A 24,230-nucleotide genomic window follows, 5' to 3' on the forward strand; every position below is an offset into this window, starting at 1 on the left:
CTGTGTGAGCACCTGAAATGAAGGAAAAGGAAATTAAGGCTTTTGTTCTAAGGGTCTCCCCACACTCAGTGCCAAGGTCTGCTGGGATTTCATATTTAACTGAGCTTGTGAAACCAGCTTTTGTTAAGTGCAGAGCCAGCTTTGGGGAAACGTTCCAGACAGCTACTTCCATAGTGTTGGAGACCCTCTCCACCTCTTCCCACCACCCTCCCCCGCTCCCGCACCTGAGCTGTATCTCCCTGCTGCTGGAGAGATAAAGTTCCTAAGGACGGCCTCTATGGGTGCTTCTTAAAATGCAATCCAACTATTAAGTTATTAACACTTTAGGGTGGACTTGAAGAAGAGCAGATTTGAGGGAGGGAAAAGTGGAAAAGGGGATGTCTGAGGTTTGATGAGGATAACAGGAAGAGCTATTTCCCTCTTTTTAATGACATAAAACAAGCCCAGAGACTGAAAAACTTGCCCCTGACATCATGGTAGGGCCAGGATTTGAACCGAGTCCACAGACCATCCACTTGTCCCTATACTGGCCCCTTTAGAAAGGGAACGTGATGCATGAAAAATCTTTTCATTGCACAGTTTTGGCCCAGGGTGGGTGGGGATGGGATAGAGAAGTAGGTGGTGCTGAAAACAAGCTAGATATACTTAACATATGTGTTCCAATATCCCATCATTTCGGAACACGATAAAAATATAAGGGAAAAAATACAAGGGAAACAGAATTAAATTTTAAAAATTGAGTTCTTTGGGCTCTTTCCAGGGGGAGGAAGTAAATTTATGCTATTTCTTTCATCTCAATAGATTTTTTGTTTTTATTTTACTTGATGCTACTCAATGCCCTAAAGTAGTTCCTGTCCTGCTGATTGTAGAATGAGTGAAGAAGGATTGGGGGAGGGACAGATGGGTGGATGATTAAGGGAGCAGCAGATAAGAGGAACCAGCAAAAGAGAGGTCAGAGGAGTAGCAGGAAAACTGTGAGTGGTGGTGTAAAAGTGAGGAGAGGGGTCAGGAGCTCTGTTACCAGAAAAACTGCGGGTGTGGATAGATGGAAATGAACAAGTGATTTTAAAGGCATCGCTAAGGAGAGGAATTCTCATTTGGGACTCAGGACACAGGATGGGCCTGGCTGTGAGGTGGAGATGATAGGTTGGCTCTGTGACAAGAGGCTGGCTGAGTTGCTGGGATGACCCTTCCTCTGAGACAAAGGTGTGCAGCAGGTAGGGGGACAGGGGAACATCATCAAGCCAACATGCCTTGCCTTTTGGGAGGGGAGAGTATCCATGGGTGGTTCATTTGGCGTTTCCAGGGCTTTGCTAACTCCAAAATGGGCTTTGGCATGGAGGCATGGAGTGGCTGGGCCTTTTCCGAGCTCTGCCTTTTGGCTCACTCAATCCTAAGGATGATGGGAACCCCAATGGGAAGCCCTCGGCTTGGCTGGCACCTCCAGCGCAGGCCCTTTGCTGTGGGATTCTGCCGAGACCGTGTGAGACAGGAAGCTGCCTCTAGATGTCGCCATCTGGCCATGTTGGTGCCGGCCGCAGCTGGAGTGGGAAGATCATATTCCATGGGGCCCTGAGGCACAGCCCTGCCAGAGCAGGGGCTCCCTGGGACTGCAGCCTGGGACACCTTTCAGGGAGCCTCATCAGACCCCAGACATCCTTGGGGCTGGAATGAATGCGGGGTGGGAGAAGAACCCTGTCCTGTAATCACTCAGCCCTGCTTTGTGGGAAGAGGGCTGCTGGGGACCTAAGACAGCCAGAGCCAGGTGGTGAGCTTTACGTGAGGAGGAAGTAGCTGCTACCTTTTCCAGTCTGCCCCAATGTGGATGTTCCCCTCTGTGGACTGCCCCTCACTTCTGAACCCTTCCCATCTCTTCTTCCTGCTTCCTGCAGCCCCCCCAGCAGCTCGGGGGTCTACTTTCTCTTGCCCAGCCCCAAGAATGGTCCAAACCACCTTTACCCTCCCACCCACACACAGCAGTTGCCCCTCCAGTCAACTCCACCCAGCACAAGGCAGCCAGAGTGATGTGGGTCAGACCCAAATATTATGTATCATTCATCTGCTCCATACCTTCCAGGCTATCCCTCACCCTTGGGAGAAAGCTCAGCATCTTCCCCCCCTGCCTCCTCGGACTCCTCCCCAGGTGTGCAGATACCATAGTCATGCAGGGAGAAAGGAGAGTAGAGAAAGAGGTCTTTCCTCCATAACCTGAAGTCACGTCTTCCAAGAGTCAGGCTGCTCCCTGGTCACTCCTGGCAGGGAGTCTGGAACCCTCCACCTCTTGCTCCTTGTGGCAGTTTTAAGGATGACCACAGATTCTTTGCTGCTCCTCCCACCGAGCTGTAGGGTCTAATTCTCCTCCTCTTGAATCTGGGCTGAATTTAGCAACTGTGACCCTGGGGATTGACATTAGTGTGCAGCAGTCTTGATAATTGGTAAGTCTGAGAGATGGTTGTGATGGTTAATTATATGTGCTAACCTGACTGGGCTAAGGGATGCCTAGAAAACTGGTAAAATATTATTTCTGAGTATGCTGTGAGGATGTTTTCAGAAAAGATTAAATCAGTAGACTGAGTAAAGGAGTGGGTGGGCATCAGACAGTCCACCCAGGGCTGGAATGGAGCAAAAAGGACAGAAACATGCTGTCCATTGAGCTGGGACATCCATCTTCTGCCCTTAGACATCTGGTGCTCCCCATTCTCAGGTCTGTGGACTCTGACTGGGACTTACACCATTGGCTCCTCTCGTTCTTAGGCCTTCAGCTTTGGACTGGAACCACGCCACTGGCTTTCTTGGGTCTCCAGCTTGCAGAGAGCAGAGCGTTGGACTTCTCAGCCTCCATAACCACATGAACCAGTCCCTCACAACAAATCTGGCAACCCTATGAAGCAAGTATTTTTTTTAATGTTTATTCATTTTTGAGAGAGACAGACAGACACACAGACAGAGCATGAGCAGGGGAAGGGGAGAGAGAGAGAGGGAGACACAGAACTCAAAGGAGGCTCCAGGCTCTGTGCTGTCAACACAGAGCCCGACGGGGGGCTTGAACTCACTAACTGTGAGATCACGATCCAAGATGAAGCTGGACGCTTAACTGACTAAGCCACCCAGATGCCCCGAAGCAAATATTATGAACCCATTTTACAGATGGTGAAACTGAGCCTGGAAAAGAAAAACTATATGCTCAAGGTCACAAAACTAGTAAATGTGGAGCTGAGTTTTGAGCCCTGGTATCTGACTTCAAAACTTCCTCTTAGCTTTCATGTGATTGTCTAAGCAATCACACAATTCTGTTGAATACCTATTCATCTGATAAAAAACAAACAAAACAAAACAAAACCAAAAAACCAAACAAAAATATGCTCTACCCATTTCCTTAAAGCCTGGCAGGAAGGAGTGAGCTGTTGGTCCGTGGAAGCATTCTAGCAGAAGCCAGAGGAGTATTTGGCAAGATGTGGATTGGATGGACTGTGGGGAATCCCATCCTGAGGCTGGACCCTCTGCTTCTGCCTGGAGTGGGGCTGTGTGCATGCAACACAAGACGGCCTCTGTGTATGGCCTTTACTTGTATCCCTGGTCAGCCTGGCCTGTGGGGGTTGGGAGGGCAAGAGCAGGTGGAAGCGGGGGGTGGGCCGGGAGGGAAAGGGTTGCTTGTCTCGAGCAGGCAGGAGGGACTAGCAGATCACAGCCTGCCTTGCTTTCCTGTCCTGGTGGCCCTGGACTGGTCTCTGCCCCCCGCCCCCCCTCCCTGCCCTGGGCTTGGAACCTCTGGCTTGGGGGAGAGCCCAGAACTATTCACCCACACTGTGAAGCCTGCTCTCCTGCCCAGCACCTGTCAGAATTTATCAGAGAGAGAAAGAGAGGGAGAGGGTCAGCCAACTGCATAAGGGGGGTTGAACAAAAATGGCCATGGCACTGGTGTTGGTTAAGAAAGAGAAACTGAATACTGCTGACATGTCCTTCTTCAATATACTGGACAAAGACATTCTGGTGCATCCATCTGGTGGATTTTAAGTGACAGTTTAAAAAGCAATCTTTATTATTAGACAGGAAATTGCTAAATGTAAATACTGTAAGTGGGGGTGGGATGAGAAATCACATTATGAAACAGAATGTACAGTGTGACCCCAAGTGAAAATCCTTTCCCCCAGCCCTCACACATGCCCCCTCCACCAGCTCCCTCGTGACTTAGCCCACGGGCCAGGGGCTGGAGGAGGGGAGTATGACTATATTGGGAAGGGGATGAGATCACCGAGAGGCTGGCTGATTTAGAACCGGGTAACTTTTTCCACCCATGTGGCTCTCAGAGGTTTCTGCACTGGCTCATAAACCTTGGTGCCAGCCTGCAGGGTGGAGGGGAGCCATGTTCCCCTCCACAGGGGGTGAAGAAGGTGGCTGCAGCTGGAGAGGGCACAGGTGCTGGGCTAAAGTTGAAATAAAATGACAAGAGTAGGTCTGGGAGTACCCAGGGCCCTGGGGGGACCTTCCAAGAGCTTTGCTCCCAGCAGATCTGAGTGTTCCAATGACTCCCTGGAGAACTTTGTGGGCAGAACGTGCATTTTGTGGGTGCAGGAATATCCCACAGGTGGCCACCTTGTGGCAAGCGGAGATGGGTTCCCCTGGGCCCAGCTGTAACACCCTGTTATGTTTTGAGATTCCTATTTGGCAGCCTGGCCCCCTTGCTGAGAGGACTCCCCACCCCCCTCATCCCACCCACACCCCCCACACCCCTCTCATTCTCCCACCTCCCTACTCCCCACCCACACACCTGGTTCCTGGCCAAACCCTGGGAGAACCCTGGTGGGAGTACCTGTGAAGGAAGAGGCCTGGGCTAGGAAAGCAACTGGTTCCAATTTCAGCTCAGCAACTAACTGAGTCAACTCCAACTACCACCCTTGACCTCAGTGCCCATCAGACTCCCTCAAAACTGTGCTCCAGCCTCACAGAAATGTCACAGTATGCCACAGCATGTCCCAGTCCTCTGAGATTTTGCCCAGGCAGTTGTCCCAGCCCGGCTACCCTTCCCTACTCCAGCTTCATTTGTCAGCTCCCACGCCCTGAGCTGGGTCAGGCGCCATCTCTCCCTAAGTCAGCGTCCATCACACTGGCTGGTCCATGTCCATCGAGGCTGACCCTGAGGGCAGGGGCTGGCTCCAGGGAAAATGCTAGGACATGTGGATGAGGGAAGGGGAGGGCCCCTGGAAGGCTTGAGGAGTCAGGGGAGGACCAACTGTGAACCCAGTACTGTCCTGTGCTGGGGCCTCGAGCAGGACCTTGGGAGCCTCAGACCCCTCACACTGCACAGCAAACAGTAAAAGAACATTGTTTGAGGTACCCTGACCTGGACTTTGTAGGCGAGGAGCAGGAGCTGGACAGAACCGGAATGAACCAGACCGTCCCCTCCTTAGCCTGAGCCCTGGGCAGCAGGGCTGGGAATGGAATTCTCCAGTTGGATGGAGTTTTTCCTGGAAAATCCCCACAAGCCCTTCCAGAAACGTGCTTTTGTGCCTGACTCTGACTCCTTCAGAATGGTGGGTAAGAGGCCTTTTGGCAGCTGGGGTATGCAGACAAGCCCCTTGTCTTCTCTGGACCCCGAGGCTTGCACTCTGGGACAGCAGAAATGGAGGTTCACACATATATTGATCACATCTGTCAGCTTCACAGAGTTCTCTCAACTACCCTGAGAGGCAAGGATTAAGATCCCTATCATTTGAGCAGGCAGCTGATGCTTGGAGATGCCAAGTGGCTTGCCCAAAGTCACACAGCTGAGTCAGGAATCCAGTGAAGCCCACCTATCAAGGGTCGGCCTGAGGATGGCTCCAGTTCCCACATCCTGTTCAGGATTCCTGAAAGGGCAGGGTGAACCTGCAGGCCAAGGATGTCACTTCCAGCTCAGTCCACTTGACCAAGCCTGGCCTGGCTCTGTGCCTACCACTCTCAGAATAACCCTGGTGGTTCTGGGCATGGATTGCTGGCCATCACCTGGGACCTATTTCTGTCCTTCGGGTAACAAGGAAGTCTCACCTTGTGCAGTAACCGCTGGGAGCAAGGGTGGAACATGTGACCCCCCAACCCTAGCTGACCTTGCTGCCCTGCTGGGAAATGACACCAGAAGGGAAGGGGGAAACCTGGCTCAGCCACTCTCCCTGTGTCTCCCTTCCCAGCCACTTCCCAGAATCTGGCTTTCTACCCCATCCCTTCTCCCCCTCTTCTTGGCAAACCCCATTCTCATGCCCCCGCCCCTGCCCTGCCACCACACACTATGACCAGGAAGCCAAGAGTATCTTCATTTCTCCTCATGACCCATTGCCAAACCTTATGCACCTGAACAGCCAGAAAATTCCTCCTCACATCTAACTGTGGAAACAAGCTCATTTCTGTAGGTTTAATCCAGAGGGTTCTAGAATCCAGGTGCAGGAGCCATATGGGGATCCATCATTTAGAACTTGACTTTCAGGGGCGCCTGGGTGGCGCAGTCGGTTAAGCGTCCGACTTCAGCCAGGTCACGATCTTGCGGTCCGTGAGTTCGAGCCCCGCGTCAGGCTCTGGGCTGACGGCTCGGAGCCTGGAGCCTGTTTCCGATACTGTGTCTCCCTCTCTCTCTCTGCCCCTCCCCCGTTCATGCTCTGTCTCTCTCTGTCCCAAAAATAAATAAAAAACGTTGGAAAAAAAATTAAAAAAAAAAAAAAAAGAACTTGACTTTCAAAATCTGGAGCCCTGAAATCCTATGGGGCAAGGATTGATGGTATTGGAGATGACATAAGCTATACCCCAGACATTCAGAAAGGTCGAGTGCAATCTCAGGGATCCGGGATGCATAGCCGGTACCCCAGTAGAGTCGGAGGGGCTCCTTTCTGCTGCAACCAGGTGTGTGTGTGGCCAGGGCGGGGTGAGTATTGTTACCTGAACTCAGCAACATAAGATAAATGCATTAAAAAAAAAAAAAAAAAAAAGACCCGAAGGAAACCAGATAAAAATGTTACTGTAACAACAAAAACAAGAATGACTGTAGCTGTCATGACACTAATAAATAATAGTAGCTATTGCCATTTTTTGAGGGCCAGTGATGTGCCAGCCCCTGCACTAAGGGCTTTGCTTGTATTATCTCAGTTAATCCCCACAATGTGCTTTTCTCTTCGCAGTGGTAGCCAGCGGCCTGTGGGTGAGCTCTGTAAATGAGGTTGGTTTTTGCCTGGTCTGCAGCTTCCCTGGAGGCAGACGGACAAGCCCTCAGCCCAATACACAGGGAACGCTGTGCTCTCCTGACAGGCAGTGCTGAGTGTCAGAGGGCGTGGCTAGCCCCCTAGGGGATGCCTTCCAGGAGCCAGCCAGGCCCACAGAGCTGACTTCGGGCCCCCACTTGGCCCTACTCCTGTAGGCGTTGGGGCTTGAAATAGTGGCCGTTTGAGAGCTGACAATCAAAGGGCAGCTAAAAAAAGTCCCCTCAGTCTGGGCTCTGTCACACACGGCTCTTAAGGCCTATTTTGGGGGAGAGTGTGACGACGTGCCAATGGAAAATCCATGAGGCGGGAGTCTCCAAGGTGCGGGACCTATGCACCTCCCTCTCCCCATCCTGGCGGCCCACTAGAGCATACGTGCGTGCACACGTGCACACACACACACACACATTTGCAGCCCTTAGCCTGGATTCCTAACAACTGGACTTTGTCATTCTTACAACATCCCAGAAAAGGGATGAGGAAACCGAATCTCAGAGAGGGGAAGCAGCTTGCACAAGGTCACACAGCCTAGAATTGGGCAGGACACAGTACTCACAGTATTGTGCTCACAGGACTGTGCTCTTCTCATAGAGGCAGCCTCCACCTACAGCCTCACCAGGGAAACCAATACATTGTCTTCAGGGGCATCAGAGGCTTCAAGGTTGTGTCTTATGGTTGGGACTGGGTAAGAAGCTGAGGACGACCTGTGGGTCTTGATGACCACATGGGAGGAAGTCCCACTGGAAGTCCCAGTTCTGATGGGACTCACCTGGCTGTCAGAGAGGCAGCTGGTGCGGGGCCCTGTCCCAAATGAGCCCATCCCCCAAAACGTATTCATGTGACCATCCCAATGCCCCCCTGCCCAGGCCCCCAAATCCTGACAGTCCCTGCCAAGTTTCCAGAGAATGTGTCAGATAAGGGGCTGGTGCTCATGACTCCCTCCCACCCAGCCACTATCTCTGACCCTGTGGCCACCACTAAGTAGGTAAGAATAGCAACTGAGACTGGGCATGCACACAGGGACAGCACGGCAACGTCTTCAGGGAGGTACCAGGCCCCCAGTCCTATCAGTTCTGGCCCCATCCAGCTCCTGCATTGTCCTGGGCCCGAAGTCCCACAACATCTTATGAGACAGCATCAGACCTTGTCCTCTGTCTCTGCTGCCTCAGTGGATGCAATCTGGAAGGCAGCACACCACCTTGTAGATGCCTGCCCTGAACCCTGCCCTCCACTGAGGAGCTGTGTGACCTAGAGCTGGACACTTGTCCCTCTCTGGGTCCATAAGCAGGAGAAGGCGGCATAGCAGCACCCCTGGAACATGGGAAACATCCAGCAAGGCCTCTCCAGGGGCTACGGCTCCTCATTGTCCTGGTAACCACAGGCTGGCCATCAAATACCCCCATGAACTTTGACCCTTTGACTTCCTGATGAGCAGGGATGTGGATGGGGTAAAGTTGTGGGAATGCCTGGGATATGATCACAAGGTGGGGGGGGGGGGCATGTTGTGACTGAGTCCCCTCTCTGAGTCTCCCTGTGACACTCCTGTGGGTGTGCTCCACTGTGTAGCATGAGTGTGCGAGGGTGGCTGCATCACTCAGAGAGAAGAGGCTGTTGTCATAGAACCCAGGGTGAGCGTCACCGTGACATCCAGAGTGGTGAGATGTAGGGAGTTTTGTGTCCAAGTTCCTGAGTCACTGTGACACCTGGGGGTAATCAGCCCTCCCCCACCCCCAACCACCATCATGTCAGTGGCCCCTACATCTCCCACAGCCTGACTCACTGCATAGCTCAGACCTGGACCCAGGCCCTCCCCCAGCCTCCTCACCTCTGCTCCCAGCCTCTTTCCCCTCCTCATCTTCCCCTCAACACTAGCCCTGCCAGGTAGGCCCCCACAACCCTAGAAACCCTTTGGGCCCTCCCACATCTCTTAGGTCATCTCATTAGAAACATGCTATTCCGGGGCGCCTGGGTGGGTCAGTTGGTTGAGCGTCTGACTTCAGATCAGGTCATGATCTCACAGTTCGTGAGTTCGAGCCCCGCGTCGGGCTCTGTGTGGACAGCTCGGAGCCTGGAGCCTGCTTCGGATTCTATGTATCCCTTCTCTCTCTGCCCCTCCCCAGCTTGCACTCTGTCTCTCCCTCTCTCAAAATTAAATAAACATTAAAAAATTTTTTTTTTTTTTAAAGAAGAAGAAACATGCTATCCGCAGCAGCAGGACCTCTTGAAATGAAATCAGAGGAAGAACTGCCCTGGGGTGCAAGCTAGAGTCCTGGGGTGGGTACAGGTAGGTGTGGGTGGGGTGGGAGTCTCAGAGGTCCCCACACTCTTTTTTTGTGAGTGAGGGCCAGACCAGTCTCTGGGCCTCTCCCTTCAAGAGCCTTAATCTCTGGGGCTGGAAAAAGTTTAAAAATATCCTCATGTTTACATTCTTTCCAAGCCCGCCTCCCAATCCTCAGTGCTGGGTCCCTTTGATCTGGCCCTGTGCCTCTGGAAGGGGCCTGGGAGAGGGGGAGAATGAGCTCCCCACCGGGGCAGGCCCTGTGACTCCCTGAAGCTCTAGACCAGTCTGAACCCTATAAGACGTCTCAACATCCCCTAGAGACAGCTTTAGAGCTGGCAGGGAGCCAACGGCTGAAGGGGGGTGTCTTGCCCAGGGTCACCCAGCAGGGCCGTGTTGGGGCTAGAGTTGGGGCTCCCCTTCATATTCCCTTCCTTTTTTTCTTTTTTTAATGTTTATTTTGTTTTTGAGAGAGAGAGAATAAGGGAGGGAGGGACAGAGAGAGAGTGAGACACAGAATCCGAAGTAGGCTCCAAGCTGTCAGCACAGAGCCCTACATGGGCTCGAACCCACGAACCATGAGATCAGAACCTGAGCTGAAGTCAGACACTTAACCGACTGAGCCACCCAGGTGCCCCTCATATTCCCTTCCTAAACCTTGGCCCTCATAGGGTCCCTGGGGAATGTGAGAGTACATGGCTGTAGGCATCTGTGGTAGGTACCCCACCCCGCCACAGTCTGTGGGCCAAGGAAAGCCACATGTACTGAACTCCTGCTGTGTGCCCAGCACTGTGTTAAACACATTTTCTGGTGATTATCTCATGTTGTCCTCTCAACAACTCCATTTTCGTGAAGCCCGTCTTATTAACAAGGAAACCAAGACTCAGAGAGATGAAGCGACTCATCTGGGAACACACAGCAAAGATGGGGCAGAGCCTGGATCATATGTTCGACCCATACTGAGGCACAGGTTTTCCCTCACCTTGTCTTAGCAGCTAGACCCTGCCTGCAGAATGAGGTCCACCTCCCTAGTGTAATCTCTACTGATACTCACTGACCCATGGCCAAGCCCACAGACCAGTGCCAGCTCTCTGTTTCTCTCCCTCTGTGACCCAAGAGAAGCCACGCCCCCTCTCTGACACTTGCTTTCCTCTAAGCAAGGAAATAGGCTGGGGATCATGGAGAGGCTTATGTCCCCAGATTCTAGGGGAAACAGAGCCTGCATCCCTAGGGATTATGGACCTTATGGTCAGCCCCAAAACTGACACAGTCAGAGGGTGCCTGGGGCCTGGAAGCCAAAGACAAAATCCCTCAAACTGGGGCAGGTGCCTTAATTCACCTCGGTGTCCTGTCATTCACTCTTCCCTTGTTGGTACCCCACCAACCCGCTTACCAACCCATCCACCCATTTACCCATCTACAATCCGCTGACCTGCTCACCCATTCACTCCGCCAATCATCCGCCCGCCCACCTATCCACCTATCTGTCCATCCAGAATTAAGGACCTGAGAGCAGAGTGATTCCAGGGTTCCAGCTCAGCTGCTGCATCCCACTGGCTGGATGAATTTGGGAAGGTTTCTTTACCTTTTTGTGATTCACTTTCTCAACTTTACAAAAAGGAACTGGCCCAGATGATCTCTAATGCCCTTCTCAGGGATTTCGTGGGAGCAGAGGCCCGCTGAAGGCTGTGGACACTTCAGGAGAGGTAACTCGAACCTCTGCCAGATAGTCCTACCTTGCACTCTGCTTCCAAGACTCTCAGCTGCAGCCCTGAACCTCTCTGACCTTCAAGAAACTCCACTAGCATGGGACGCCTGGGTGGCTCAGTCTGTTAAGCATCTGACTTCATCTAAGGTCACGATCTCACAGTTTGTAGTTTGAGCCCCATGTTGGGCTCTGTGCTGACAGCTCAGAGCCTAGAGCCTGCTTTGGATTCTGTGTTTCCTTCTCTCTCTGCCCTTTCCCTTCTCGCACTGTCTCTTTCATAAATAAATAAATAAACAAACATTTTTTAAAAAAAGAAGAAGCTCCACTGGCAAATGGGGCCAATAATCCTGCCCTTTCAGGTTGGTGGGAAGATAAGATGCCACCTTCAAAGAGCTTTGCACCTTGGAGACTTCTAAGTGGGTGCAGGAGGAGTAGAGGATCCTGGGAGAGGAGCAGGAAGCTCTGCTTGGACCGAGTTGGCAGAGCCTCATGTTGGGGAGTGTGTGTGTGTGTGTGTGTGTGTGTGTGTGTGTGTGTGTGTGTGTACATGTGCACGCCCCAGGCAGAGAATGGCTGGGACCAGCCTCAGAGTTCATCCCTGGGCTGGGGATCCTCCCTGAGTCAGGCTCTAGAGGCCAGCCAGGATGCCCATCCCATCTCTCTTGGCTGCTCTTGGCCCCCATCCCACAGAATCTGCCAGGAGTGGAGAGATTATCTCCTAAAAATAGGGACTGGGCCTCACAGAGGTTGTTTTTCTCCCTTCCCCGTGATTTACCATCATCAGCTAAGGGTGCCTGGGACAGCAAGTCCCACCCTAGTTCCCCAGAGACTGTTGGGATGGGTGTATAGGAGATCAGCATGTGTCTGGGGCCAGTCAAGGGTCAGGGATTGGAGGTTGGCCTCAGCAGGGCACCAGGGCCAAGGCTTAATCTTGGGCAAGGGGAAAGGGTTCATTTGGGGCAGGGGGAACTCCAGAGTGAGCCATGGGGGTTCCTGTCCACCCCAGTGCTGCCCCTTCTCTGACTTTCTGCAGAGCCCCTCATGTACTCACCAGCTTGTATATGAAATCCAAAGGTGCTCTGGGGCCTGCACGGGGGCAGAGGGACCCATTCCCAAGCTTACCTCTCTTGTTCCAGCCACATTAGGCCCTCATGATTTCTTTTCAGCCCTATTTAGGCCCCACTTAAGACTGTGGGACCTCTGTCCACTCATGTGTAGGTGACTCACACAGAGACAGGAGTGTGCTCACACAGGAGCATAGGACATGGACTCACCGATGCCCTCCCCTAGCAAATATGATGTCCCAGAAAACACAGAATACACTTTCAAGGACATCCTCCTCAACCGTCACCTAGTCAGAGTTGACCCAGCAAGGGGCTGCAGCCATGGTCTCCAAATGCCCATAGAAATAACCCACCTTGGGGTGTCTGGGTGGCTCAGTCAGTTAAGCATCTGACTCTTGATTTCAGCTCAGGTCATGATCTCACGGTTCGTGGGTTCGAGGCCCCCACGGGGGTCTGTGCTGACAGCATGGCGTATGCTTGGGATTCTCCCTCTCTCTGCCCCGCCCCCATGCACGTGTGCATCACCCCCAAATAAATAACTATTTTTAAAAAAGAAATGACCCACTTTGCTCCAACCTCAAGTTTTCACCAAAAACCAGTATGATGTCCCCATGTTTCTCCTCAAAGGGGACCCCAGGCTTGTCCCTCAAGCCCCTAGACCCTTTCTGTGCAGCAGGAGATGGGAAAGGACTCAAGGTACATGGGTACCTTGGACATGGGTAATGCACACACGCACATGACAGACACAGGCACAGCAGCCCCTTAGAACACATGCCCTGCTCTCTGAGGCTTTATTATTGGACAAATGTGCCACCATTTGGAGCACTCCCATGGGCAGCCCATAAAGTCAGTGGTCAGGCTCTACAGACTTGTTTGGTGATGTTGCCTCCACTCTAGGGCGGTGAAGGGGCTTTTACACTGTCCTAGCCCCCGGTGATCAGCAGTCCTGGGCCCCTCCCAGTGGACTCAGATGGAAAGGTCAAGTTCCCAACTGGGTCTGGCTGGACCATTCAAACCACCGCCTTCAGGGGAACGCTGTCCACTGGCTGATCTAGGTCCTTCTTCCTTGCCAGGCTCAAGTGAGTGAAGATGAGGATAAGGAAGATGCCTGAGGGGCCCAAGAGGGATGGATCAGCTCTCAGAAGGGGCCATGGGACTTGTCCACCACCAAAAACTGCCTGCTTTGGTATTGGTTTAATAAGGAAGCAAGGTTTCCTAGACAGCATCCCCAAGTCTAGACTGGGTTTGGCTGTCGTCCTGGTGCCAGAAGAAGCCTGACTGCTTGGCCTACAGCTGCCCCAGAACACCCCCACCTCCAAAGTCCCCTCCTCTGGGGAACAGTTTGGGTGGGAGTCATACGGGAGCCAGTGAGTTGTTCCCATGGATCTCTGAGAGATAGGCACATGGTCCATTGTGGTAGAATTGACAAAAAAAAAAAAAAAAAAAAAAAAAAAAAACAAACCCAAAACGAAAAAACAATAACAACAAAAACAGCCAGGAAAAAAATCTATAGGGATAAAAAAAAATTCAAGGGGATAGAGAGGGAGGCTTGGACTAAAGGGAATAGGCTGGAAAGACCTGGGCTCTGTCTGTCATATTCTGGCTGTGTAACCTCTGACAAGTCACTTAACCTCTCTGAGCCTCAGTGACCTCAAATGGAAAATAGGGAGATGCCAGGATCTACCTCACAGGGTTGTGGGGAGAATTCAGTGTGACAATCCTATATTGCACAGCCAACGTATAATAATATAATAGTAAATGCTGTTATCAGCGATGACGGTGATGATGACTGTGATGGCAGGAAACAGGAGCATAATGACTAGGACAGTTGTGGGGTTCCCTCTCCAGTCCTGGGGGGCATCAGGGGACAGGGCACTGTGCATCTGGAGGCCGTGACTCCAACCATCCATCACCCTCCCCCACTCAAGAGCTCAGCATCCATTACCTATCGCCATCAAGGTGCCCACGAGGATGCCCACGGCTGACAGCTTCGTGGGCATGCCCTTCATGCGGCCCACCTTTCGCATGCACTGTCCCTCTACGTTGCAGCGACACACGATCACTAGGGGACAGGGGGCAGGGGACGAAGGTAAAGGCGGTGGGGGAGGGTTCTCCAGCTGCTCGGCAGCCCCAGTGCAGCCGGCTAATACACATTTTTGTGCACACAAACGTATTTGTGTTGGGGCGGCGGGGGGGAGTACGCTCCTCTATGTGTGTGTCTGTGTGCACGAGCTTCCGTGCACCTGACCACAGATGTGCAGGCATGCACAGGTATTTGCGGTCCGTGTGAACCAACATTCATGTGTTCCCAGCCCCTCCCCCTGCATCAAAATGGTTCCCTCAGGAACTGCAGGCACACGGAGCCCTGGCCTTACCTCGGATCAGGAGCTGCCACATCCGGGCATTGTGGCTGACAACTATGGGTACTACGTGCTCACGTGGCTCCACCCAATGCAGGGCCAGAGTGAGGTAGGCATGGGAACCTGTTGGGACCATAAGCAGTGACCAGAGTCACTAGCCTGAATAGGCCCTAAGCCCAGCCCCACCCTCACAGTGGAAGGGCATCTCACTTCCAAGTGCCACACCACTTCCTGCCTTAGCCACAGTCTCCCCCACTGCCCCACCACACACCGTTGAGAGCCTGGAGGTGCCAATCCCGCTGCACTGTCGGGTTGGGACCAAGGGCAAAGCTGTAGGGACCATGTCCACCAGCCATATCAGGGTCCTCGCTGGGTCCACTGATAACCACACCATGGTCCTGGCGGGGTGTGCAGAGGTGTCGGGTGGGCACGTGGTTCAGAGTTGGGGCCCGGGAAGAAGGGGCCTTCAGAAAGTGGATCACGAGGGTTGCAGAGGCGCTCAGTGTCGGCTCATCTGCAGAGGAGGCAGTGCTGAGCTAGCCCCAGGCCCATGGATCTCACCCTGCTGAGTCTTGGCCTCACCTGCCCTACTCTACCCCTCCTGTCCATCCCCATCAGCATCCCCACGCCTGTCTCCTCCTCACAGTGCACCTTGCCCCCTTCACTATCCAAACAGCTGTCAGACCTTCCTGTGCTTTTCTGGATGCCAGGCATCCCCTCACCTCCTCCCAAGCCCCCAACCACCAGTTTCATGGCCCAACCGTGTGGAGATGCCCTGACTGTAGGGGAGTTCAGCTCTGTTGGGCCTGTCATATACCACAGGACAGTCCAGCCCAGACCCGAGACCTGCTGCCCTAACATACCCACCCCTGGGCCAGCTTTTCATCCTGTCAAAGTGGCATTCAGAGTTCTGGCTCACCTGCCATAAACACAGCCCCTGGCACTCCTTCCGCTTGCACAGGCCCCCAGCCTCTGCTCCTAACCTATATCTGAAGCCAACACCTGAGAGGCCCTCTAGGGCTAAGGGGCAGTGTTGGAGGACTGTAAGTATCTGAGGGAGGAGGGTGGTCTGAGAGGGCAGGCATCTCAGAGACTGACATTGGCCCCAGCCCTCACTCCTCTTTCCTGCCTGAGCAGAGTAGATGCCAGTAAGGAGCCTGGGAAGAAAGCTCAGTCCTGCCCATCTATCTCTCTGCCTGAGGCTTACTCTCCCTCCCAGAGGCCCCACCACTGCCTGGCCGTACCTTCATACTGGGCCTCCACGAGCACTGTGTACATGTCCCCAGGCTGGGCGCCTTGTAGGGGCCGCGCGGTGTGCACCTCCCCAGAGACCTCCTTGATGCAGAGCCAGCCCTCTGAGTCATTGACCAGGGAGAACCTAAGGCCCAGAGAAGATGGGGGGCAGGGAGGCACTGAAACCATATATGGGGTCTTACTCAGGGACCCCCAGGGCCATGTGACCTGCTCAAGTTCCACATCATCTCTGTGACTCACTGCTAGGCAGCAGTGCCCAGGGTGCTGAGTCTCCCTCCCCAGCTTCAGGGGCTTGTTGAGGGACAAGGCTTAAATCATGGATACTGTGGGCGTTACTATCAGAGCCGGGGGGGCCTGACTCAACACCACTAGTCCTGGGTCACCCCACAAAGGGACAGGATGGGGCCAGGGAACATCCTCATCTGTGCTGCGGTCTGGGTGGGGCATGGGGGAGGGCCCAGTTCAAGACAGCATGGGGAGGTGTCCTCTGAGCACCTAACACTCCTCTCCATGGCCTGTCCAGCTCATCCAGCTCTGACCCAACCTCAGGAGTCACAACCTTGGCATTAGCCATGGTTTGAGAAATATTCCAGGCCACAGATAATGTGAGTCCCCTCTGGCCCTGGGGGTCATCCCCTGGGAGCAGGGGAGGTCCAGCCCAGTAAGGCTCACCTGAGGGGACTGCTCATGGGGTCTGAGGGTTGGATGGTCAGCAGGAGGGAGCCAGCTGGGGTGCTGACTGGAACACTGGCCTCGTAGCTCTCCTGGTCCAACTTGGGGGGTGGCACCACCCTTTCCACAAGAACCGTCACTGTGGCTGTGGCTCCAGGGCCTGGGCCTGGCCCTACCAACTCTGCCACGCTCCGAACCACTACCACCAACTTGTGGCTTGAAGCTGCCTCATAGCTGAGGTTCTAGAACCAATGCAGCTGGGTCACTATTTGGCCCAGGGCATGGCACACTTGTGCATGCATATGAGAATACGCGTAACCCTTCCCACCCCCCAGCCCCTTACCTTGAGGAGTCGAAGTTGGACATGACTGGAGTCTGGTTCCCAATCCAGGCCGAAGGTCCCCTCCACGTCCTCCACCTCAATGGCAAAGTCCATGAGGCGGAAGGCAGGCTCAAGGTCAGCATCAGTGGCCGTGAGTGTGGCCACCAGAGTCCCAGGCTCTGCATCCTCAGGGAGGCTTATAGGCTCAATCTGGAGAGATTGTGGAGGGGCCGTGAGCCCCTCATCAGTGCCTTCCCAAGGTCTTCTCCCCTGTTCCTGCTTACCTGGGAATTGGTGAACTCGGGGGCATGGTCATTGATGTCTGTGATTGTGACAGTGACCTCACATGTGCTGCTGAGGCCTGAGGCAGGAGAGGACATGTTGGAGAGACCAGGATAGAAACAGAGGGAAAGAACCTGGGTCACCATCAGGGCACTTACCACCCTCTGCTCCTCCTAGGTCAGCAGCCATCACCTGAAGCAAGATGCTCTGGCCAGCCTGGAGGGCGGCGTCCCCGACTGTCACACTGCCTGAGGTGGAGTCCAGTTTGAAGGCTCTTCCCTCTGCTCCCTCCTCAGGCTCAGAGCTCAGCAGCCGATACACAATGTAGGAATTTGGGGAACCGGGGGCATCCAGGTCTTCTGCCAACAGCCTAGTCACCTCAGTGCCTGTAAAGACAGTACCCACCTGGGTGGGACCACAGGCCAATCTGCAGGCTTCACTTTGCCCACTCCTCTTTTGGGCTGGACTGAACCTGAACTTGTGGAAGGGTAGGGACATTGATATAGGGGCCTGAGGCTGGTCCCATCCCAGAGAAGAGCAAGATGGGATGGTTCACAAGGACTTCAACCCTCCCGCATCCCCTGACAAGGCCCATAGCCCACCTGGAGGGCTGAGCTCAGGAATGCTGATTGGGGAACCGTGTAGGGGGCAGACAGGTGCATTGTCATTCTCATCCATCACTACCACACGCAGCTCCAGAGGTTCTGTGTAGTCCTCACCACGGGTATTCTGAGCCTGCACCTGGAGCAGGTACTGAGGTGGACAGTGGGGGTCTTCAGATGAAGGCCAAGGGCAGTTCCAGCCTGGCCTCAGTCTGGGTCCCTTCCAGCGGCCAGCTCCAGCTCTTCTGGGTGCTCTTCCACTGCCTCAGTGCCTGTGGGGGATGTGATACCCCCAGAAGCCAACTGGACAGTGACCAGGCACCCCTCAGCCTGCCCTCCTGGCTTCCCCCTCACCTCACCTCACCTCAGCCTGGGATTCTCGGTCCAGCTCCTTGGTCACGTAGAGTGTCCCCTCTGCATCCACATCAAAGGGTCCAGGGGGCTGGCTCTCCAGATGATAATGTACATCTCCCCCACTCCAGTGTACCTGGGAGGGGTCACAGAATAAGGGCACCCCAGGATGAGGGGCAGGCACAGCCCACATCAGCTCTTATGTCTCAACTGTGCCTGGGTAGGGAGCCTGGGCCCCTGCTCCTGTGTGACATCAGGTAAGCTGCTATCCTCCCTGGAGTCCAGGTAGGGTCTTTTTGTTTGGGACACTCGTTGTTGTAGCAAGTCCAGGGTGGCCTTGTCCTGGTCCGAGCCCAGACCCTGCCCAAAATGCCTGAATGACCAGGTTGTTATTCTGTGCCCTCTCAGGCTGGGCCAGACCCAGGGCATTCCTCGAGAAGGTCTGAGACATTCCAAGCCTGGGTGACAATCCCCATGGCAGCAGAGGGTGGCAGCTGTTCCCCCTAAGGAACCTGGGGCAAGCTCAGGTCAGGGCCCAGAGCCACACTTGCCGGAGGATAGCAGGTGAGGGGCTGTGGGCCTGGTTCTGGGGCCTTGGATGCCCTACTCCATGATGGGAACTGATGGGGACGGTCGAGGGAAGAACATAGGTAGGAGGGGAGCAGGGGTCAAGCTGGGCCTCAGACCCACCCCCCAAATCTTGAGACTGAGGCCCAGATGTACCATCCATGGGGCTATTTCAGCCACTGACCAGCACTTACTCACCTGGGCAATGCGGTGTGGGTATGGAACTTTCAGATTCTCTGCCAGGTGGACAGGATCTAGGGGCACCCAGGTGTTCTCTACCACAGAGACATGTATGGTGGCTGTGGCCTGGTGGCCCGAAGCCTGGTCACCCATGTCCTTGACCTGTACCAATAGCTGGTAGGGCCCTTCCATATCCTGGTCTAGGCTGGTGCTTCCTAGAAGGGTCAGGATGGTCAGCTGAGCAGGAGTCCAGGACATCCTTCTCAGTGAGTTACCAAACACAAAGCCAAGCATATGGCAGGTGTCCAGGATACTTTCTTGGCCCAAGGGTAAGACTTTTAACACCACAGTGAGCACTCAAGCAGGACTTGAAAATTTGCAAAGCCATTTCCATATCTATCCACACAATGAATAGTTGATGGACTGGATGACTAGGATGGGGGTAGGGACACATGAGTGGTTGGGTAGTGATTAGATGACCAGTTAGATGCATGGATGGTTGACCAAGTAAATGGATGGGAATTTGGGTGTGTGGATGGGTTAATCTGCATAGATGTTTGAATAGATGGACTACATGTGTAACGGTTGGGTGGTAGATGGGTGAATGGGTGACTGGCTGGGCAGATATATGGTTAGCTTTTCTTTCCCTATCATGTGCCTCTGGTCTGAATTCCCAGGTTCAGGTCTCCCTTACAATCAGTCCAAAGGTCTCCCAGCAACATCCTGGGCTACAACCCCTCAGGTTTCTCTTAGCCTGTCCCTTAGACTCAGGTGTCCAGGGTATAGGGCTGAGGTACTCCATTCACACCATTTTTTCTCTCCATGCACAAGGTTCAAGCCTTGTGCTTTGCTCTTCTCCACCCAGAATACTCTTTCTTCATCTCTAGCTCCAACCCATCCTACTGTTACGGCTCACATGCTGCCTTCCCCAGCTTTCTCTGACCTCTCTCCTCCTCACACCCAGCTCAGGCTCACCCTCAGGACTGAGGGCCAGAGCCCCCAGCCGAGGCTCCAGCTGGAACATGTCCGGGGAAGGCCGGGCTGGAGCCTGGTTCAGGATGTAGAATCGGAGATCTGAGTTGGCTGTGCCTGGCTCATCCTCGTCCAAAGCCTCAAGGAAGAGGAAGGGGATGCCTGGTGTGTGTGGAGAGGACAAACCATGAAAGGAGAAGGGGTTGGGGAGGGTTTCCCAAGCCTCCCCTATCTCTCCCTGGTACTTCCTTTCATATCCATCATCATATCAGGACTCTGGATGGGAGCCACAGCTTTTCACCCCACTTTTCAGGTGAACAGAGGCCAAGACTGGATGGGGCCAGAGGACTCTAAGGAGGGTGGGGGAAGAAGGTTGGGACAGAAATAGGAGGGGGGCACCTTGGATCCTGGCTGCCCTGTGCTTATTCTGGGTGTCTGGCCACCTCTTTACTCTCTCATCATTGCCCACATCATTGCCCACATGACCTTGTTGTTAGCCCGTTGCCCTGGGCACTCACCAGGCCTGGTGCCCTGGCTCAGCTGAACTCTGTAGATGGACTGAGAGAAGTGGGGCACCTGGTCATTCTCATCCTTCACATGCACAAGCACAGGCTGTGGGCCCCACAAGACATGTCCGTCCTCAGTCTCCAGGGTGACCTGGCAGGGAAGGATAGTCAGTGCCCCGCCCTGCCTTCACTGTTCTCCCCTACATCTGGCCCAGCCATACCTGTAGCCGGTACTCCGCTTGCTCCTCGCGATCCAGGACCCTGGTCACCAGCAAGAAGCCAGACTCTGCATCCACAGCAAAGGGGCCCTCGGCTGTCATGTCCGGGTTTCCTGACAGCACCATCTTACCCTCAGTCTCCTCAGGGGGCAGTGGTAGCTGTTGGGGAGAACAGAGGTAAAGGCAGTGGGACCCAGGCCTGGGGGATGCCCCTCCACCCAATGACCCCATTATATATGTGGGGAGACTGAAGCTCAGAGAGGGCTAGCGCTTGCCTGAGGTCAAACAGCCATGAAGTCATAGGACTGAGATTCAAAGCCGGAGCTCTTTCCCCTGTACCTGATGCACCCCAATACTCCCTGCCCTCCTTTCTAAACCTTGACACCCCACCACCAATTGTTTATTTTTCTTTTTTTTTTTTAGAAATTTATTTTTATTTTTTTAAGAGAAAAGAGGGAGAGCAGGAGAGGTGCAGAGAGAGAGAGAAGAGACACAGAATCCGAAGCAGGCTCCAGACTCTGACCTGTCAGCACAGAGCCTGATGTGGGGCTTGAACTCGTGAACTGTGAGATCATGACCTGAGCCAAAGTCGGTCGCTCAACCAACTGAGCCACCCAGGCGCCCCAACCAATTATTTATTTTTCAACTTAAAACTCTACTTTCTTCTGGAATTAAAATTTTGTTACTCACTCACTATAGCACATATTCTTGGGGAAGCAGGATTAAAAGAAAGAGATAAAATGCTGGAGGTAGGGGAAGCAGGACTTGGGGGTGGACAACCCACCCAGCTTTCAGGCTTACCTGGATCAGGTACAAAGGGAAATTTCCACCATAGTTTTCTGGGACTTCCACATACAGTTCTGCAGGCTGGACCTCTGGGAGAACCTGGAGGAGGATTCTCACCTTGTCTCACAGGCAGCTGACAAGGAAGGGGAATTTCTGCCCCTTCCATAGGCCTGGCCATACCTTAACCCATCCACCCTCTGGTCTTTGACCTCCTGATCCCACAACAGGCCTATAGCCAGCTCTGAACGCCCTCGCACAACTAGTCTCTTCCATGGTCAGTGCAACTAGTCCAGGTGGAGTGGGGGACAAGGGTGCCAACACCCAGGGCCAGGATCTGAAGGAGTCGAGCAGGGTCCAGCTCACCTGGGCAACAGAGAGGTAAAGCAGCCACAGCCAGGCAGGGACCATGGTCAGGATGGGCCTGAAGGACATGGCAGTGAGGGTACAGCCAGGATCAGTAGGCACGGGGTCCCTCCCATTACTCTCCTCCTAGAGAGTATCCCTCCTCTCATCGCCACTCAGCCCAAGCCATGGCTTCCTCAAGCCCCACAGGTGCAACTTTCCCTTCTTCAGCTGGACCTCCTGCTACCTGTCACTATGGGGTAGTCAGCCAGGTCTCCTCCTGTCTCCTGTCCTTCTATACTCCCAGAGATGCCCCTCCCCATCCCACCCACTTGGACATTGCTCCCCTCCCACTCCCATCCTTGTCCCCTGCCTCAGCCCATTCCACACAAATAGCCAGTGGGACCTCACGACAGACTGTCCTCCACTTTCTCCTCTTGGAGGGGCCTGTGGCTCCCCACTGCCTGCAGGGTAGCATCAAGCTCCTTGACCAGGCCCACCTAGGCCCCTAGGCCCAGCCATCCTGCCTCTTGGTTCTTGGCCCCACAAGGATCTCCATGGGAGTTTCACCTCCAGACCTTTGTCTCCTTCCCAACATAGCCTCCCCAGCCTGTATGTAGATCCCAAAGTGCTAATTGCCCAGCAGCTCTGAATATCCCCAAAACTTGAATCTGGAAAGACCCTGAGGACTCTAAGGGTCACTTCCTGCAGTCACCTCATGTTGCAGGTAAAGCCTCAAAGGCAAGACCTGACCAAGGTCACAGAGGACTTGACCACAGGACAATCCCTCCTGGAACACAGGACTCATGGTTCAGGGTCTTGAGGCCTGTTTTTCTACACACTGCCATCCTTCAGACACAGAGTCCCCTCGGGACAGCAGTCCTGCCCTCATCTTGGCATTTTTCAGCACTCAGCTTGGAGCTGAGCATGCAGAGCACGGACAACCACTCCAACCGCTCCTGGGAATTCTTCCCCGAACAGGGGCTGGACAGGGCAGTGTTTGTCCTTCCCCTACCACCAACCCCAGCCTCAGCCCTGCTCACCCCTCCACTCCAGGGACCTCACCCTCTGGTGCCTCAGGCGGGCTCCCTTGGTCCAGCCGCCAGGCGAGAGGACTCCTTCTCCAGGGAGCACTGGCCAGGCCGGGATGGGTGGGGTAGGGCAGGGCGGACACTTGAGCAGGTAGGCGGTCCAGCCAGGCTTGCTCAAGAGTGGAAAACACCACTGGCCCACAGTAGCAGGCCCGGCCCTGCCCAGCCCCCCAAAGTTACTCATTGACTTTAGAAAGCTGGGGGCTGCTCAGCATCCATGACTGCCAGCCCCAGGAGGTTGGGAGATCATTGGCCTGGCACTTCTCCCTTCCCTACACAGCCCAATGGGTATTTCTTGGCCCTATGGGCTTGGACATTACTTCTTTTTCTGTGGTTTCAGACTCGATCCCACTTCTCCCCCATGTACCAGCATCTGCAGCTCTATCTTGGCCCACTCTGTTCCTTTCATAGGGAATGTCCTTCCCTCCCTTCATCTGTCTGGTGAACATCTACTCAGGCTTCAGTACTCAGCTCAGATATTCCTTTCTCCAGGAAACCTTCCCTGGGATCCCACGCTTGTTCAGGATTCTCTTCTGGGAATAATCTCTACTCCATGTAATGTGCTACCTCTATCAGAGCAGAGAAGACACCAGACTGCCATTGTCTCTTCTATCAGACTGGGAGCCCTCCAGGGCAAGTCTCAGGGACGCAGTAATGACCTTGCCCTTGCTTGGCCCTGGCAGCTCCTGCCTGGATCAAAAACAAGGAGGTTGCACATGAAGGATAAATGAACATGACTGAACTGGGTATTTGGGGCTCTAGACCACCCACCACTGGGACCAATGGGTGGAGCAATCAGCAGCCTTTGAGATCCCCTGAGGCTCCCTAAGGGTTCACACTAGCTGCTGACACTGACAGGGCTGGGAAAATGGACTGTCTCGTGCCTCTGAGAAGGAAGAGAAGATTGAGCCAGCTCAGGTGACCTTGAGGGAATTGCAGGGATTGCAAGAGGCCCCTCCCCCCATGAGGGCAGCCAAGTGGAGCCAGGAAAAGTTTCTGGGGCCTGGGAGTCGTGTGTGGGAGGGTCAGGAGGATGTGTGGGAAGGGTCAGGGATACCATCTCCAGTCCTTCCTTGTTCTCAGAGTTTCCCATGGTCTTCCCTGAGTCCTTCCCACTGCATATCTGGAGGATGGGCAGAAACTCCTCACCTGCCTCCAGCCTTGTCTGCCACAAGCCAAGTGTAACTCAGGCACCCCAGGCACCACAGCCCAAAGCAGTGCACTGTGGGGTGGTTGAAGGGGTCTCATGTATGTTAAGCTCCTACTATGCACCTGGCATTGCTCTCAGCGCACACCTTCACTATTACCCTAACTCCATTCTGAAGGGGCATTGTCCCCATGTCACTGGGGCACAGAGATGCTGAGTGGGTTGCCCAGGGTCACAAAGCCAATAAGTAGCAGAGCCAGGAAGGCCTGGATTTTTCTTCAGGCCTCAGGACGTTCACTTGCTTTGAG

The 24,230-nt window shown here is 54.0% G+C and overlaps 1 protein-coding gene across 5 annotated transcripts; it reads right to left on the reverse strand.

Annotated features, from left to right (window-relative positions):
• Nucleotides 1–722: 722 nt before the first annotated feature.
• CDH16 (cadherin 16) lies at nucleotides 723–22,879 on the reverse strand. Of its 5 annotated transcripts, XR_009256141.1 has the most exons (19): nucleotides 22,750–22,879; nucleotides 21,706–21,763; nucleotides 21,358–21,441; nucleotides 20,560–20,715; nucleotides 20,351–20,489; nucleotides 19,836–19,994; nucleotides 18,879–19,075; nucleotides 18,127–18,249; nucleotides 17,763–17,913; nucleotides 17,319–17,546; nucleotides 17,163–17,239; nucleotides 16,900–17,088; nucleotides 16,557–16,798; nucleotides 15,875–16,008; nucleotides 14,902–15,144; nucleotides 14,646–14,753; nucleotides 14,216–14,332; nucleotides 2,731–2,881; nucleotides 723–2,396 (listed from the first exon to the last, which is right to left on the reverse strand). XR_009256141.1 is itself a non-coding variant. In XM_058708698.1 (18 exons), the coding sequence occupies exons 2-18, from the start codon at nucleotides 21,748–21,750 to the stop codon at nucleotides 2,862–2,864; spliced, it is 2,412 nt and encodes an 803-aa protein (XP_058564681.1). In that variant the 5' UTR covers nucleotides 21,751–21,763; nucleotides 22,750–22,879; the 3' UTR covers nucleotides 723–2,861. The 5 variants fall into 5 exon arrangements, 4 of the variants coding, with proteins under 4 accessions (XP_058564681.1, XP_058564682.1, XP_058564679.1 ...); XM_058708698.1 differs by having other exon boundaries at nucleotides 723–2,881; XM_058708696.1 differs by lacking the exons at nucleotides 723–2,396; nucleotides 2,731–2,881 and adding an exon at nucleotides 13,030–13,378 and having other exon boundaries at nucleotides 22,750–22,878.
• Nucleotides 22,880–24,230: the final 1,351 nt, after the last annotated feature.

Source organism: Neofelis nebulosa, chromosome 17, assembly GCF_028018385.1.
Source record: "Neofelis nebulosa isolate mNeoNeb1 chromosome 17, mNeoNeb1.pri, whole genome shotgun sequence".
Classification (NCBI taxonomy): domain Eukaryota; kingdom Metazoa; phylum Chordata; class Mammalia; order Carnivora; family Felidae; genus Neofelis; species Neofelis nebulosa.

What these genes read in the sequence shown, in the direction of transcription:
- CDH16 (XM_058708696.1), bottom strand. Translation starts at nt 21,750, where the DNA reads ATGGTCCCTGCCTGGCTGTGGCTGCTTTACCTCTCTGTTGCCCAG. An exon ending in ACCGAGAATCCCAGGCTGAG is followed by an intron (nt 17,914 to 18,126) that starts GTGAGGTGAGGT and finishes TGTCCACCTCAG; the next exon opens with TACCTGCTCCAGGTGCAGGC. An exon ending in CCTAGGAGGAGCAGAGGGTG is followed by an intron (nt 17,240 to 17,318) that starts GTAAGTGCCCTG and finishes CTCCTGCCTCAG; the next exon opens with GCCTCAGCAGCACATGTGAG.